Source organism: Crinia signifera, chromosome 5 (assembly GCF_055691185.1).
Source record: "Crinia signifera chromosome 5, ASM5569118v1, whole genome shotgun sequence".
In the NCBI taxonomy this organism is placed as follows: Eukaryota; Metazoa; Chordata; class Amphibia; order Anura; family Myobatrachidae; genus Crinia; species Crinia signifera.
In genome coordinates this window covers 293780098-293798789 of record NC_139221.1, presented here as the reverse complement: position 1 = coordinate 293798789, position 18692 = coordinate 293780098, and the positions used below count along the sequence as shown (strand labels likewise).

The following is an 18692-nucleotide window of genomic DNA, read 5'->3' as shown; positions in this document are numbered from 1 at the left end:
CTCCACATAACCACCACTGAGTTTCCTTAGTAGAATAGTGTAGCATCCACAAATGTGTAATCTGGGCTGCCTGATACACTAACTTGTAGACTGTATTTCCAAGTCATGTTCGGTCTTGCAATATGCAATTTTCATACAAGCTAGCATTTAAAGGTGAAATAACAGAAAGCGTTGTTTTTACACTGTACTTTGCACTTGTAGTCTTAATGCAGCCACTAAATGGTTATGGGCCAAGCTTAAGGGTTGTGAGATATTAGATGTTTGTCACAGCTAGGAATTATATTGTTATGTCTTTACCGAATAGTCCAGTATTTATGGTAGGGGGAGCATTTTACGCCACCTGTCCGCCGTACCTGTCACAACGGGGCAGTTCAGAAACACTTGACCATCAAGTCCCTTTTTTTTGTTTTTTTATTTTATTTTTCTTACTTTTGGGAACTTCATCCCTATTTTGAACTTTAGTTCTTTGTATGAATATTCGGTACTTGTTTCCTAGCACGGCGCCTATCGCATCGCATACCATAAGGCATACGATGGTATGCGATACGATGTTAGCCGATGTTATACAATTTTAAATTGTATGCCATCGAATTGTATGGCATATACAATGGTATACGATTTTAAATTGTATAAGCAGCCTAATGGGTGTTTTCAATGTTAGATGTGCCCTCTATAAGATAAATAATTGTATAAGCACCGTAATAGGTGCTTACAATGTTAAAAGCACCCCCACGCCACCCGTACTATCTACGCCAATCCGAAGCGTGGCGGTACGCGTCCTCCGACCTTTTCATACCCCCCACTATCCACGTCGGCGTGGAGTTGATTTTATATAGTGTGGCGAGGACACGGAATACATGTGAAGTAATGCGTGTCTCCTCGCTGCGCTCGCCACACGATATAGAGAACCAACTCCACGCTGACGTGGATAGTGGGGGTATGAAAAGGTCAGAGAACGCGTGCCGTCGCCCCTCGTGGGCTCGCCACGCTTCGGGTTGGTGTTGATGGTGGCGTGGGGGTGCATTTAACATTGTAAGCACCTATTAAGGTGCTTATACAATTAAAAATCGTATAGGGGGTGCATTTAACATTGAAAAAACCCATTAGGGTGCTTATACAATTTAAAATCGCATCGCATTGCATTGTATGCCATATACAATGGTATACAATTTTAAATTGAATACAATGCTATACGACTGAATATCGTGGGCGCCGTGCTAGGAAACAAGTACTGAATATTCATATGTCTATCCCCCAAACATGTTTAATTTGCTCTACTCTCTGATGGGAGGCTATTCCAATACCCTTTCTGTGAAGTTCTTTCTCCTTAAATTTTCCCTGAACCTCCCCCCAGTATCACAGCATGTGTTCATGTTCTAGTACTTGGAGTATCACTGATACGGAGATGCAGCCTACCAGCAGTTGGTTACAGCGATAATGTTGTCTTGTGTTTCTGACCCCAGGAGCAGCACCATGCCCTGTTCTTTCAGCTAATTCAGCAGCAGCAACAGCAGCACCAACAACACCCGCAGCAGCAGCACCACCACCAGCAGCAGCCAGAGCTACAGCAGCTGCAGATCCCCGCTGCTGCTCAGTTACCCCTCAGCAACCTGCTGGCCAGTGCACAAACCTCCTCCCTCCACTCCAGCACTGCCAACCCTTTCCTGGCTATGCACACAGACAGCACAGGGCAGAAAGTCACAGTAAGTGCTCACTACATCCTTCGCTATATACACGGGTTCTACGTCTTTCTCTGTACAGCGTTGTAGCTGCTGTCTCCGCTGTGATGTCTCGTTCATCTATCCTCACACATGGACACAGCAAGGAGCTTCTGAGGGGCAGACAACAATGGGCTGTCACTCATGGCAACCATGGATTAGGTCAACACATGAATTAGATCGACATGATCGCAATGTCTACACAAGCATTAGATCGACAATGGCAAAGTTGACATTCAAAACGTCAAATAGTTTAACTTTTGTTTTTGTCCCGCTGGTCGACATTGACACTGTTTAAGTGTACCGCGTCTGCGCGCCATGCTTCGGGCTCGGCGCCTCGCAGCACACTTATTTTGTTCTCCCACAACGCTGTAGTGTATGATTGGTCATGAAATACCACCTGTCGGCGCATGTTGGTTAAAACAAAAATAAGTGGAAAAACTCATGTCGACCTTTTGACTGTCGACCTTGCAATTGTCGACCTAATGCTTGTGTGGAACATAGGCACGTCGACCTAATTCATGTCCACCTTCAGTAGTCGACCCAATGTATGTCGAACTAATATGTGTGAACCTAACGACCGTATCTCACTGAAACACAGGTACCTCCATTATGTTTTGGTTATAATTATTCTAGTTTTAAACCTTTATTAGTTCCATTTATTCTATGGCATTAACATAGAATAACATCCGTTATCTGCACTCCGTGGGGCGGCCATTTTGTAATCTGAGCAAACCCTGCAGAGTGCAGCCTTGTCCATTGCTCAGGAGCAATTGATATCCGTTGCTGCACTTGATTCACCCTATGTAATGTCCGTCACATATTCATTATAAGGTGTGGGCAGTATTTGTGGTGTACCGCTTCCTAACCATCACCCATCTCAGTACACCATGAAGTTGCTGTTGGATAAATAAACTCCATTCTAATAAACATGTCGGCCTCCCATGTGTGTGTATGTGACAGATGCTCTTTTGTTTGGGCACTTATGCAGAGGACGATACTAGTACAAATAAGTATCGGACCCCGTGGCTTATCACTTGCTATTCGTTTATTACGTGTGTATATGTATTGAAAGCACTTTTTGTTTCTCCTTAGAGACTTGGAGATAAAACGGGACCAGTTATGCAAGATAAGAGTTGATTTGCGAGGGGGGAACGAGTTCATACGTCCACCTGGCACTTAGCTCTCTGCAAGCAGACGTCTTCCCTTCTGTAGCAAGGAAACCATGCAAGCCAAGTTGACTTGACAAAATATTCATTGTTCTCTCACCAAGCCTAGATGGACAAGCAAAACATTGCACCATGTAGCAGGCCCACGGGCCCAGAGAGATGGGATGTGACGACAGCCTTCCAAGGCTATACATATTTATTCCTTGAAACTTTCTTGTTGCTTTGTTGCACTGAAATGCGGCTATATTAAGCCTGGGAAAGGTAAAACACTGTTGTCATTCTGGCTGTAGTAATGAATGGTGATCAGTGATTTCTGGCTGCTAGGGGGCGCTTGTCTGTATTTGGTGCAATTTCTGTCCAACATTAAGCTCTCACCACTGATCACCTAAAGGTATTGATCATATAGAATTGTTGTTCATGCAGTTGATGATCATTTTGTTTCAGGCTGAAGTAATGGAGTACAGAGGGGACTGTATGGTTGCTGGGGGGCCATTTTGAAAGTGCCTGTTGCTAACGCTCCCAGGGCAGAACATGAGGCAGGACTGCAGGAGGCATTCACATTGCACTAGTGGCTCTGTATGCTGACATGGCTAATGATTATTTATTTCTGAACAATGAGTTCTGCAACCGTCTGAATCCCTGACACCTTGGTCTGTGTTTGATAACCGATATGTTTCAATGGCACCATTTTGTTTTCTTCTAGCAAATGTTAGAACAGTGAGTGACAACATAAGTCTGCATGCCGCTAGTTATGTAGACATGCATCTTTCCCTTCCGCTTACATAGATGGACGGAGAGCCGCTCGGTTTAGGTCTCCCCTCGGACTCGCAATTTGCTTATTTCTGCAGTATTTTGGTATTCCCAAATAGCGGGGACCTCTACTGGTTGGTGTGTGCCATATCATCACAGAGTCTCCGGACTGATGGGCACCCAGAGAAGCTGGTGACCGACCAGAGCAGGTCCTCCCTGGCCGTAACCGTGCTGAACTGAACAAACCGAAGGCGTTGAGTGAACGGTCAAGAAATCATGATGGAAATGTAATGTATTCGATCGAAATTCCCCGCAAGAACCCACATAGGTTCATTTAAGACATTAATAATATATTGCCTATTCAACTGCATATTAGAAAAGCTCATAAGAATTTTTCTAGTTACCATTTTTTTTTATTTCATACCACAAAACTGCAGAGCCCAAGGGCTTCCTTCCTAAGGCATGTAATGTTCAGCTCATCCCATCCCTCTTATTTCTATAATTGTATTGACCTGAAGGAAGAGCTGTTAGCACAGAACGATGCAAGAGACAGATGAGGTATGCGAGCAATCTCCTTAACAAGTTACTTGCGTAACACATGGGTGTTTGTTATGTACAATTGAATCAGAGGATTGTAATGCGGGATGAAAGAACCACTTTCATGCCGGGAAAGCATTTTCAGAAATACCTGAAGCTTCTCATATAAATACTTGGCTCACGTGAGTAATGTCATTAATAAGACTACTGCCCGGCTTCATAACATTGTGCGCGCAGCTACAGTGATTCCGCAGTTGGGATATAAGCGCTGCTGATCTGTAGTTAACCGTTTGCATTATTAATGGTGGTAGAGAAACAGACCCCACTTGTAATCTGACCTCCACTGTGTCTGGCCGGTAATGCGTCTGCGGCACAGTTCTTACCTCATTCTGTACATAAGCTTTTGTGACTTTTTTTTTTTCTTTTGTATTTCATATAGAAATAATAATATTTTGATTTGTAATATTTGTATTCGGCCGAAAAAAAGACAAACGAAAATAAATGTAAAATTAATTTATTTTTATATTTCAGGGGAAATTTTAAAACTTTGGTAAAAAAAAAAAATAATTTTTGTACATGCTCTTATGTAAAACGCCAGCAGGGTGGGTTCCTCTTTTTGTAGGGTCACCAACTGCTTTAACCTATTTGGTTTGTGCTAATAATATTTCGATGTCACTATTCCTGGTGTACTGAAACGAATGTACAGGAGTTTTCAGAATAAATTTTAAAAACGTGTACACAGACCGGCTATGTTACCACATAACTGCTTGTTTCAGAGATTAAACAGGTTGCAGCAGCTGCTCCGCTGATGGTTCCCTCCTGTCTGTGCTTCGTTTATTTTCTCGTTCCTCTACAAAGCGTTTTCCTGGTGATATGTGACTGTGTTGTTGCACGTGTCCTCGGATAGCGGTGTGTGTTGTGTGGGGGTGAGGTGGGAAGCGGTGTTACAGTCTGATATTGTACAAATGTTATCTCCTCACTTTCTCATCAAGGGAACTAGGCTGCAGGTGTTCAAAATGAAAAAAAAATAAAAACAGAATTTTTTAAAGAGAAAAATAAACAACCAAAATCCTTTTGTAAGCGGTTTCTACGCCTTGCCGTGAACAATTCTTTTGAAAACAGGGAGAGAAAAAAAAAAATCAACAAACGCTTGCATTAAATATTTGTAGAATCCCATGGAACTTTACAACGATTGCACCTATGCTAGAGGTAAGATCGTTTTTACGGTAGAAATACTCACTGTATGCCAGAAGTATCGCTGCAAGGGGCTGTGAATAGTTTGGTTGTGTTTTCAAGATTTGTTTTCTGTTCTTGTTTTTGAGTGTTCAATCCAGTGAGTTTATTTAGTAAATGTGCCGCTGCTCAGGGCCTGCGACAGGGGAGGGGATCGGGGGGGGGGGGTCAAGGGCGACAAGTGTGATGGTCTCCAGTGAACTGAAGGGCCCCAGAGCTTCCATGCCCCAACACGGCTGCCACCTGTACTAGCTGGCCTGTCAGTGACCCTCGCAGCTCGGCTGTCTACTGTGCACCATCTGTGTGTGGCTGAGACTCACACTGGCAGACTCACTGTGTGCCACTGCCGTCTACTGTGTGTGTGCACCCTGCCGCTCGGTGCCCAAAGCCATCTACTCTGTGTCTGCGCACGGCCTGTGGCCCCACTCGCACAGCTGTACCTGCCGCTGGTGCTGTGGCCTCAGTCTCTGGCTCCAGTACTTTTACTGCACATGTGCAGGTCGTCTGTTCCGCACTGTGCCAACGACCTGCCTGCTGGTGAAAGTGACAGGCCGGCAGCAGCCAGGAGCCAGGCCAGCAGGACTGAGAATGAGAGAAGTCTGCACCTGAAAGCAGTATCTGGAGCAGTGTAAGGTTAAATGAGGCTCATGTAGAAGACGGTTGTGTGGTTTTGGGATTAGGTGGGGGGCCCCCAGAAATATCACTGTACAGGGCCCCAAGATTTCTGTTGCCGGCCCTGCCTGTGGTTCCTTTTACTTATAGACTAGAACCGCAGGTAGTGCTTTTTTAATTGGTCGTTTTGTTTTGCTTCCAACTTTTACTGAAGCATTGGCAGAAAGGACATTCTGTATTTTCTTGCTAAGTTCTAAAGCAGGCTTCTCCAACCTCGATCTTAAAGGCACACAATTGATCTGCAGATATGTCCATTCACCCTGCCCAATCAGGCGTGACTAACGTCACAATTTACATGTGCCCGCATGTGTCGGTCACCGACGGCTTCTTGTGCACCAAACAAATAAGAAATATATAAAGAATTTTTTAGAAAAAGTTTAAAAAATAATAAACATTTAAAACAAATGCTACTGTTAAGTTATTTTTGTAAAACAAACAAACAAAAAAACCTTCAATTATAGTGAATAAGGCGTATATTGTAATAAAATGGAGAAAAGTAATTTGTCTTCTAATATTCAGTTATCAGTGTATTATAGAAATGCTGCTAGACCGTTACAAGAACAGCTTGTTATGGAGAGAGACTATTTCTCTTTCCTGGTCCATGCAGGACAAATTCCAGGCCGTGGAACCAAATCTATAAAACAAACATGCAATTTCCCGTGCTCAAAACTGAGCTATATTACATTAACTATAATGCTTTTATTACCTCTAGGTACATTGTTGCCAGTATGGTTATTGGGATATTTTAGTCACTGACCAAACTTTTCACTCTTTGTACACTACCTCCAAAAAACAACCCTGGACTGAAGGCAATATAAGAAAACAATACATGTACAGTTTTCTTACTAAATCTGATTCCTATCATTGTCCGGTACATTTGATGATACCGATCTTCTGTTTGCGGCCTTCACACCACAAGCGTTTCATACTTAGGATCGGATTGCACATATTACTTGGGTTCCTGCCTCCAATAGTCAGCATGGAATTTCCAAGTTCATCGTCACTCCGTAAAACATTTCTCTGTGCGCAGAGCATAACTGCCAGTTTGTGATGTGGCAGCGACATGATTTTTGCTTTTTATTAAAGATTCCACAATAACCAGTTCTGTTAGTCTTCCCATATGTGCGATGCATTTGAAAGAAGCAGATCAAAGTACACCATATTTTATTTTACAATGCAAAGAGCAGGGCTTGCCCTAACATAACCAACACCCCATTAATCACAGCCTTGGCAGGTCACCACTTGGAAGATTACAGAATATAATTTAGCCTGATGGCATCTACATCTGTATAGTGAGTGGGACAGAGACAGCCTGCACTACTGAAAAGCAGACGTGGATGTTTATACATAAGACCATTTATAAATACCTGTGCTAGGTCACATTTAACATAGACAACATCGGAAGGGGGATTGTATTGCCTGTTGTACAGAATGCACCAACGTGCCTAAAACACATTTCATGTAGACATCTGTGCTATTATATTGTGTGTGAGATACCCTGGTCTGCAATAACAGATAATGCAAATAAACACATTGGCCACACTGTTGTCATGTCATTCACCCTAGGTTTTCATATTTGTTAAATGTAATCACCATGCCAAAGAATGAAGGTGGTCTTCCTCCCTGCTTACAGCAGCCTGTGGCACTCACTTGTGATCTTTTTCTAGCACATTCCCTAATATATCTTATAATCCCAGATTTATCAAAGCTCGGAGAGGGATAATATGCCAACCAATCAGCACCTGTTATTTTTCAAACCTAACCAGCAGCATGACAGTAAAGGTGCATACACACTGTACAATTTATTTTTTGATCAATTTCGTTGAAAGACATTTCCCTTGAATCCAGTGTCCTGAATGAAATGTTGATGACAGACGAAAGATCTAGTTACAGTTTATAGTATCTTTTTGAAAGATATCCAAAGCTGCATGCGCAGTTGACTAACAATCTTGATGAACAACTGGCGGGTGTGCGCATGATCATTCGTCCCAAACACACTGAAAGATAATTTGACCAATTTCGTTCAGAATGGCCGAAATTGATCAAAAAAATTATACAGTGTTTATGCACCTTAAGGTGCTGATTGGCTGGTAGTTTCTTTCTTTATCCTTATCTCTCCAGATTGGTCAAATCTGGGCACTTAAGAGCACATTACTTTATAACCACAGTCCTCAAGGCACACCAACAGCAGTGTTCCCTCTAGCATGCGCACAGACATTACAACAGAGCGCACAAAGCAGCAGTGGTCAACTTTTTGCTGTTGCGGACTAAATGAATGTGTGTTTCACCCATTAACTACATCATGTGCTGTGTTTTGAATGTTTAATATTATTTTGAAGAAAAGTTAACACAAATGCTGAACGTCGTTTTCCAGTTATATATAGAAGTGACGCACAAAAATAAAAATTTCCTTACAAAGTTGCACAGCCAAAATCTTTTGCCGCACACTGCCTTCATAAAATTAGAGGGAACATTGACCAACAGTGCAGGTTTTGTAGATATCCAGGCTTGAGCACAGGTGACTTAGTTAGTATCTGAGGGATTCTGATTAAACCATCTGTGCTGAAGCCTGGATATCACTAAAACCTGTACTGTTGGTGTGCCTTGAGGACCGTGGTTGGGAATGCCTACTGTAGTTGATACAAAATCTTTTGGGTTTACTTTATGGCCTGTTTAATGATACATTCAGGTAAATAGAATTCGGCATATAACCTAGGGGCCTGTGATCGCAGTGAATGTCTGTAATAAGCCTTCTGTGCTCTATGCAAAGTCTGAGCTCAGGGTTTAGTTTTCCCTTAATAAAAGTAAGCGCACTATAAGCGGCACACAACTAATATCTCAGATTTTAATGCAAAGTTCCAATTGCCAACTAAAATATATTTCCAGACTGGAGCGATAGGCTATAAAATGTGTGGGCACTGCCGTGCCAAAGAATTTAAGCAGTAAATGGAAAGTACGTAAAATAAGTGCCCAGGACCTCATATTCAGTAAGGTAAATGAAGCTGAAATGAAAGTATAATCCCTTGATACAATGGATTCTTATGTGTTATTTCAACAAGAAGACTACATTGGCATCAAGAATTACATTGATGAAGGAAACCTGGATCAATCACTGGATTTATACTTCATCCTATTCTTGGGAGAGCTATAGTAAGTGGAAAGTTTAAGGGCAATGTAACCTCAAATGTTTTCATTTCTTGCTAAACTGCGGAAGGCTCTGTGAGTCACTGCTGGGTTTCTGTGCGGACTATGGGCTAATATTGCCTCTTTCTCAGCTTGCTCATATCATGCCACCAATTATGTCCTAGCCTACTTCTGCTCCAAGTCATGGCTCCCTGTGAATGGAAACAATGGTACTCTACTGATTGACCACTGATCCCTTCATCAACAACAATAAAAAGAAAACAGGTAAACTATAAAATATGATTTCAAAATATTTCAATAAAACAAACCCGATGAGACTAAAATATTTGGAAATTGGGTATTTAAAAGTCATTACTTAAAATTCTATATTAAATTTATATTGGCTAAAGTTTTGGGAATTGATGGTATGATGCACTGACCGCAAATAAACCCTTAGTCCAGAAAATAGTATACAAAGAAGGAAGTGCAAATTCAAGGTGTATTGGCAATGATGATATTGCTGTTTAAAGTCCCATACACACTACATGGCCAATATAGTTAACCATATTTGGTGCGGGTATTGCCCATAAACACTGTACGGTATTGGCCGATGATGCAGTTAAGTGACGTTAATGGGACATACTGAACCTGCAGGTCATCGGGCTATATTGCCGAATTGACCTGCATGTTTAGTAGATATTACTCATCGGATGTCCACACGAGACAATATTGTGAACAAATTCGCTGTTAACAATATCACCAAGTGTGTATGGGGCTTTACATTCTGCAGTAAAAAGTTGGTGGCTTTGTTAAGCTGCTGTTTAATGGAATAGTTGGGAGAGGATCTCCTCTCAAGTCAAGTCAAGATTTTTTTTTTTAAGTCTAGATCAATGGTTCCAAACTTGGTCCTCAGGACCCCACACATTTCACGTTTCCCAGGTCAACCGACAGGCGCACTCATTACTGAGGACTGACTTTGAGAACCTGTGCTTTAGATGATTAAATGAAGTTGACGGAGGTACTAATTAAGTCACCTGTGCTCAAGCATGGACTGTTAATTGTAGTTTGGGAAACACCTTGGTGTGAAAGAGGGGAGCTGGAGGTGCAACAGCTTTCAACTTCATATGAAGAAGATACCAAATTTGCGTAGGTTAAAATCTGCACTTTTTACCATTTTTCATGGCAAATTTCTATTCACGCTACTCAATTAAAGTGTCGATTTTTTGTGTAGAAGAAAAATGCCTGAATTGGGGAATCCATGTGTCTTCACCAATTTTTTTAGTCCTTTTTCCTCCCCCAAAATGGCAGAAAAGTCATATGGGGAAAAAAACTACTAAACAAAAAATCTGTGAAAATGCCCACAATTGAATACAATATCATCAAAATTGTCCGGTTTATTGCACCTAGCCGCAAAATGAATGATTGAAAACCACCCTTCGTATGTGTGTAACTAGAGGGGTCAGGTTCTATGTAAGCGCATCTGTCTCAAAACTTAATAACAGTCATACTTTTGGTTTCTGGCATTAGCAGTAAATTGAGTTCAATCCAATTAGCTCCGATAACTTTTTTCTTGATGGGCATGATCAGGCTATCCCATTGTAGACATAGGTTCAGAAACTTATCTTAGATCCCAGGTCTTATAACGGCTCTGAGTGCTTCATTTTGCTGATTTTGCTTTGGGTGCCTGAGGCAGCCTAGTCATAATCCCAGCTAAGTGCCTCATATTGGGGCTAATTGGATAGCACCAGCCAAATCCATTTGATACCAGCCTCAGGCTGAGATGTATCAAATGGAAAATGTGGTAAAAACCACATTTTCAGATATGTCAATGAAGGACGGCTGTGTTTCTGCCAGATTTTTCTGGTTACCCCCTGCTGCCCTGCAAAGGATTCTGCCACCCTCCCTCACCTGCTGCCCAGACCCAGTGAACTCCTCCTCCCTAGCAGCAGTAACTTTGCCTTCTGGGTGCAGGGAGAAGGAGCCTGGTAGTCCCTGTAGCAGGAGCCTCCCTGACCTTCGCAAAGGGCTGCTCTTTTCGCAAGCACTTTCCTTTGCGAAACTAAACCCATATGTTATTACATATGCAATTTGTATCGGACTCAAGCTTTGCAGAGAAGAAATTCTCCCGCTCACATTGCTCTGCTGCATTGAAGAAACCAGATCCTCCAATAAAACAAAATCCTTAAAAAGAAAAAACTTCAAGCCTATCTCAGTGTAAGCAGGGATGTAAAGTTAAGACGCTGAGGATACTTGTCTGCAGCAGTAGATGACTAATAGACTGATCACAAGAACGTGCTCATCAGCCCAGTGCGTTCTCATCACTTTCATCAGTTATGGTAATCATTTGTGCCAGAGGAAAACGTCCTTGTGTGCAACAAGCCTGAAGGATAATTCCTTATCCCGATATAGGGAAGGAAAAAAAAACCCTATGCTGTTTACGTAAATGTGTGAGAAATGATTTTACTCACGCGCCCTCTGAGAAGGTGGCAAATGTTATGCTATACAAAGTAACGGATAGAATCGTTAGATCTATCATATCTTGTCTTAGGGTATAACCGAACCATAAAGGAGACGTATAGTACTCACTGTTCCCACTCAATTAGTGCAAATGTGTTCACTTACGATTGGTGGACATCCTGGTCTTTACTGTCGCCCAGGGAACCCAAGTGCGCCATAGTGCTAATATTCTCACTTAGGATAGGTGGACATTGTGCTTTGGGCAGTTCTGTTCCGGATGCGTTTATGGCTATTGTAAATTTGATCTGCAGCAGATGAGGGGCGATATGTACAAAGAGGCTTTCAGGAGAAAATGTGAAGTGATTAACATTAATAGCTATAACAAATATTGTACAGGATTACATTGAATAAAACGTCCAGTTATCCTCCTTCTCATGCCTCTGCTTCCTCAGGTAAGAAAACACCTAAATTACATTAATACTTAATCCACACATATTTTTGAAGGATTTTTTAAGAATTCCAGTCATAATTCTTGGATTTTTTTATTTTTTTTTTAATTACAAATGTTCCGGTGTGAAGGACAATTACACTGACATCACATCTTGATTCAGTATTGGCATAGAAAACTAAAAGCTAAAAATGTAGACTTTAATGCAGATGAGAACCACTTGCCCCATCTAGTCTGCGTCTGTCCATACATACACTGTTACATTAGGGTTATTTTTTATGTTGGAAGCCAGTTAGCCGACTAGTATGGTTTTGGCTTGTGTGAGTACCTGCAGGAAACCCACGCAAGCACGTGGAGAATATACAAACTCCACACCGTTAGGGCCATGGTAGGAAATAAACTCATAACCTCAGTGCTGTGAGGCGGTAATGCTAACCATTACACCATCCGTACTTCATCACACATTACAGCAACCCTAACAGTCTCTTCCGTTCCCTGTGACTTTACCAGCAAGCTGCCTGTAGCCTGTTTGGACCAGCAGAGTGTTTCTGTCCTGCCTACACACAGCTGACATTTGCTTTTGTGAAACCACACATCCCAGCTTGTACTGCTACTGTTGTTTTCTATTAGGATATACTAATACTGGTATGTTATACTGAGATATGTAGTTTTACAACAGCTGGAGAGCAACAGGTTGGCCAAGTCTTTTCTAGGGTGTAGAGCAGGTTTTTCCAACCCTGGTCCACAAGTACCCCTACGTGGTTGGCCACAGTGGCCAAGCAGTTCCTGCAATGAGCTTTGGGGTGGTTCACCAAGTGGTGTGTCTGCTGCAGAACAGGATCTGGCAACTGCCGTACCGTGTAAACATATACATATAATGTATGTGTTCTTCCCAAAATCCAGCCTACTGTCACCCCGTTCTACCTCAGCATGATGCAGTAGGATCCGGAGGCTGCATGCAAACCTATATGCAGCCCCTCGGTCCTACCCCAGCATGCTGCGTGTAGCCAAGCAAGTCCTTCTTGGCTTTTATGTGGGAGCACTGTGTATCACCAAATGTCACATATTAAAAATCCACAAGTGACCTGGAAAATGTGAATTGTAAGGGGTAGATGGAGACCAGGGTTGGGAACCTCTGTTCTAGAGTGTAACATACTGCAAAGGCAGTGAGAGCAAGCCACCTACACATGACCATACCATATGCCATGCTGTGGTATCTTCTAAGCTAATACTCACGGGTACTAAGCTGTATTCCTTAATCTGTATGTTTCTGCCCAGAAGATTTAAATATAAGCCACTTCAAAGTTGACATTTGTTATGAAAGGATCTGATATATTACCTATAATCTAAAGTTTAAAATTTTGGCACCAACCAAGAATAGAAAAAAGCCCTGAAAATTTTTGAAAAGATAAAAATGACATACATAATTCTTGACAATGTATTAATGATCATTCTACAGAGAATGCTTAACACCAGTTTCTTAATTCACATTCATGGTCAGTGCGATAATATTAAAAGAATCTCAAAATTGCTCAGTCAGAAGTCGTAAAAGTGGAACCCAGATTCCAATTTGCAGCTCTTGCAGGAAGTCCCCTTGGGTTGCTATATGTGAACATGATCAAATTCGGAGACTTCAAATAGCTCCTGTTATAGTCTTTCATCAACAGTGAAAGTCCTGGCAAAGGTGATGATGAAAGTGATCATCAAAGGCTGTAACCTAGCAACTCAAAGACGACCTACAACTCCTTGGCTGTCAGTCCTCTTCATCACCTAGAACTCCTCTCCAAAGTCACCTTCACTCAATAGATCTGTACGTTTGTGATCTTTGGATAAGTCACTCTACTGTCGCATAAACACAAGGAATTGTTTGTAGCTGCCAACAAATTACAGTGTCTTAACTGCAAAAGTTACCTGCCTGACTCCTTTAGGTTGGCTCAAAGTACATAGCCAATATCAAACAATCACTCGATAACTGACAATATACAGTAGTCTACAGACATTTGGGCCAGAAATAAATGGTGCACAGAAAGTCTACATTTCTGCAGAGGATTTTGTGGCTGATTTCCATAAGTCCGTCATCTACAGTTGTGCTACAAATTTTGTGACCCCTTTAAAAAGTTCTGAAATAAAGTATTAAGTGCAACCATTGGTGTACGCCAAACAGAACTTTAACACAGTGAGCCTGTTCTTGGCCTTCCTCGTGGGTGTGTTGGAAGCTGCTCATTATTTTTAAAATATTTGGTACTTGTGTACTTTCACGGCTCCCACGATGTGCATCGTACAGAGAAAAATCGCATCGCATGCGATCTGATGAGATCGCATGCGATCTGCTGCGATGTCATTTTTCAGATATTATGGACATGAGTTGACATCATGTAAAATGCACCCCAAATGTCATTTTTCACACTATCACCCCCACTATCAATGCCAACCCGAAGCGCTTCGGGCTCGGTGGCTCGCTGCGATCGCCACACTTTCTATTCTCAACTCCACGCCGACGTGGATAGTGGGGGTATGAAAAGGTCGTAGGACGCGTACCGCTGCGCTCGCCACGCTTCGGGTTGGCGTTGATAGTGGGGGTGGTACAGTGTGAAAAATGACATTTGGGGTGCATTTTACATGATGTCAACTCATGTCCATAATTTCTGTGAAAAATGACATCAGATCGCATGCGATGCGATCGCATGAGATTTTATAAAAAATGCATAAAAATATGGGAAAATCGCATCGCATGCCACTACATATGGCATGCGATGGGAGCCGTGAAAGTACACAAGTACCAAATATTTATATATACTGGCAGACACTCGATCAGTTTAGTGCTATCACTCAGGTGCTTCAAAGGGAAGGTTAATACAGTGTAAGAAAAATCACAGCACACTGAATGATACCTGTAATCAGATTTAAAGACCACGTAATAATAGAATAGAGAGATCTTGGTTACATATATTTGCAAATACATTTGTAAGCCCCTGAGCCACCTGTAAAGGGTTCTCTATATTGTGGGTCCCTACTGCTATATCTAGGTGCAGGGTGTGGCACCCCAAAAAATAGGCATCATCCAGAAAGGCCAAAGCAGCAGTAAGAAAACGAAAGTGTTAATAAATGTTAGTGTTCAGAAGCCAGAGCTATGTACATAAAGTGCTAAATGTAATTAAATTATTAAATAAATAGTGTTTAAAATGTTGACAGTTACATCTAACTCACTGATAACTTCTCATCGGCAGCATGTATTCAATGCAACACTGCATTATCTTACCCTTTCCTGCCGCAAATAACCAAAACTGAATAATTCATTGTGAGTTAACATTTATGACTAAAGCATCCCTCCTGACAAATTGTGGGGGTGTAACAAGTACCTTCAACAGGGTGTTGTATTTAATATAGTATATGCCTAATATATAATATTTTGTTATTTTAAAAAAATGTATCAAAAGTAATGAGAAGTTTGCAGTCAACAGGAAGTCTATATGGCATATAATATATGGTGATGTAGGCTTACCATACTATGGTATATATTCAATTAGTGTCGGATCCATCTGACATTCATACAGCTCCTGATGAAGACGTGTTAGCACGTCGAAATGCGTTGAGCCCCACCATTCGATTTGCCCCAACCAAGAGCCTACACAAAAGTCTCAACTATTGTTTGGCCCCAACCTGAGGCCCATACGGACACCTTGCACCAGTCTCCATCACGGTGAACTTCACTCCGGACCAGCCTCCATCCCCCTGTGCTCTACAGGTCGACACCTCCTTTGCAGTGACTCTTGGCAGTGACATATCCATCATTCCACCCACCATTCCTGCTCCAATTACATCTGAGGTCACCTGGATCCACAAGCTGGGAATTAGACCGGAATTACCCCTTGGTCAACTCACTAGACCTTGAAGTTAGATCATCATTGGTGGTAACTATCCCCAATAATTTGGGCCTAAGAACTGCCTTTTCATCTCATTTGGAGCTATGTACATGCATTGACTGTTTTTACCATTCCCCCCTTTTTCTTTTTAATTCATTGCGCAATTTTTTCATTTTTTTCATATACAGAGAATTCTCTTTAAATTGTCTTATATAATAAATCTATTTGTATTTTTTCAACATATTTGTGTCTGACCATCTTTCAGAATAACCCAAGCGCTGTATACCTCTTTTTCTTTGTCCATTTAACTAACAGGGAGCTTTACACACTCACATATACAGCAGCTTTAACTGGCTCCGTGGTTCACTCTCTTCTTACCCACTATCTATTCAAATCAGTGACCAAATCTGAATGTCAGATTTGGCTGCTGATTGCTGCTCACCCGGCCGGCGCTGGGACTAGGCGAGCGACATTGGGAGGCAGACAGGCGGCCGGAAGGTGGTGGGACGGGTGAGTGCGGCAAGAAGGAGGACGGTGCCGGGTGAGCTGCTGCTGCTCACCCGGCCCTGTCCTCCCTGCCTCAATCTAACATCTTTTCAAGTCGAATTGAGATTGCCGGAAACAGGGCCAAAACAGTCGGATTTGGCTGCGTTCCAGGTGGAGCCACGGTTATTCTGACAATCCACCTGGTTTCCGACAGGTTGAAGCATTCCGAGCTGTTGGAAAAAAGCAGCCAGCATTGAGTAGGTCGGAACCCCTTCCGATCTAAATCAGTCGGAAACCTCCGTCTTTCCGACAAGAACCTACCTTTAAACTGGGACACTCATGAATTACACAGGTTCTCTAGCTTCTTTACAAGAAGTGAAATGCAGGATTGAAGTCATCCATTTACAGAACCTGTGTAATTCATGAGCATCCCGATGTAAAGGGATAGTATGGTAAGCCCAGGTATATGGCAATTCTGTGATTCCAGGTTTCAAAGAAGGGAAGCAAAATGCTTCAGTAGAAAAGACAATACCGCATGGATGTGTACAAGAAAAATCAGCCTCCTAGCAATTATACATGAACATGAAGCATATGGCTCAGGTGTACAAAGAGATAGGCGTGATAACATCTGTAGCCTCTGATTAAAACACCAGATGGATCGTAAAGGGAATACAGACTAGCTCAGGAGTTTTCAGCTGCGCTCCTTGGGTACCCCCAATAGGTCATGTTTTCAGGATATCTTTTATCATGCAGAGTTAACTTTTTTTGCTAGATCAGTAATTATCCCATCTGTTTCCACAGGCAGAAATCCTGTAAACAGGATCTGTTAAGCCCCATACACATTACACAATATAGTTTTTGATTGATATCATCAGTGATTTCCCTGGAACTCCCAGGCAAACAATATACACACCCCGCATGCTCAGAAGGGCCAACATGAGCGATATGGTTGTAATATCGGTTACGTACACACACACAAAGATTTGTCCGTCCAATCTGTCTGATGGTAACAAAAATCTGGAAATGTATATGAACAAATTACAATCAACATTTGCACCCACATGCTGAAAAACAGAGAACAGCAATTGTTTGGAAAAGGTATTATATCAGATTGAATTAAACAGTTTGGCTGACTGACCGTTGTCTGTTTTCCAGCGTTTGGGAGCCAAAAATTGTTCTTTGCTCCCATAGATTTACAGGTTTTTGTTCCCATCAGATTGGACCGATACATCTGTAGGCGTGAATACAGCTTTAGCTTACATGGGGCTTTAGATGTAATACAGGATATTTGAGAGTATGGGTCATTAGGTCAACACAAGTTCCGTCGACATACACTAGATTGACACCTATTTCAGGTCGACATGGTGAATAAGGTCAACATGTTATTTTGGTGTCATTGTCAATGTAAGTCGTCATGGACACCGTATCAATGTACCGCTTCAATGTTTGAATGACCTCTGCACACGTTATATTCTCTATGCCCACTCGGATAGTGAAGAATGAAAAACCACCTGTTTGACAAAAAAAAAGTCGACCTTATGCATATCAACCGATCATAGGTATCAACCTACTGCCTGTCGACCTTTAGTGGTCAACCTAACGCCAGTACCCTGTATTTGGAATCCCCTGTATTATCGGAATAGGCAGGAATGGGTTTGCCAGCATGAGCGTCTATTTCTGCACTTTGGGCCTAATACAGGCCTTATCAGAAGAGGCCAAATTTGGCCCCGTTCTGATGGTGGGGGGTCTGCACATATTTGTGCACGTGCAGACCCCCCTGAGTGATCGCCTTCAGTGAGTATCACACTCAGCAAAGCATTCACACAGGGAGGGGGGTGGCCAGGTAGCGGCACTGGTGCGTGCCAGAGTTCTGACTGATTTTCATTACCGAAGGGGACAGAAATCGGCACTGGTGTGTACCAGAGAGTATGGGCCCAGAAATGTCCATTTTATTTGCGCCTGCATGCAGTGGCACCACCAGTGGTTCTACATAGTCCACCAAAGAAACGTACTCCCACCTCTGTGGAGGTACACTATCTATACATCTGAGAGCGCAGTAGGCTTTCACTGACACTTCTATAATAAGCTCATATGGTGGAGTTTCGCCTGCTCCCTTCAGGCCAGCTCCTGGGAACATCCAGTATCTTTCCTCTCCATTCCAAACACCTGCATGCAGCAGCATCGGCATCACTTCCTGCTCGGACACCCGGTGTGGCTTACTCTTTAAAAGGAGGCA

The 18692-nt window shown here is 42.3% G+C and overlaps 1 protein-coding gene across 8 annotated transcripts in view; it reads left to right on the top strand.

Annotated features, from left to right (window-relative positions):
- MLLT10 (MLLT10 histone lysine methyltransferase DOT1L cofactor) overlaps positions 1–4989 on the top strand; it is a 141436-nt gene extending 136447 nt beyond the window's left edge. For all 8 annotated transcript variants that reach the window (XM_083189292.1, XM_083189299.1, XM_083189291.1 and 5 more), the window contains 2 exons: positions 1464–1703; positions 2814–4989. In XM_083189292.1, the coding sequence (XP_083045418.1) occupies positions 1464–1703; positions 2814–2858 (285 nt within the window). In that variant the 3' untranslated portion in view covers positions 2859–4989. The remainder of the gene's footprint in view (positions 1–1463; positions 1704–2813) is intronic.
- The last annotated feature ends 13703 nt before the right edge of the window (positions 4990–18692 follow it).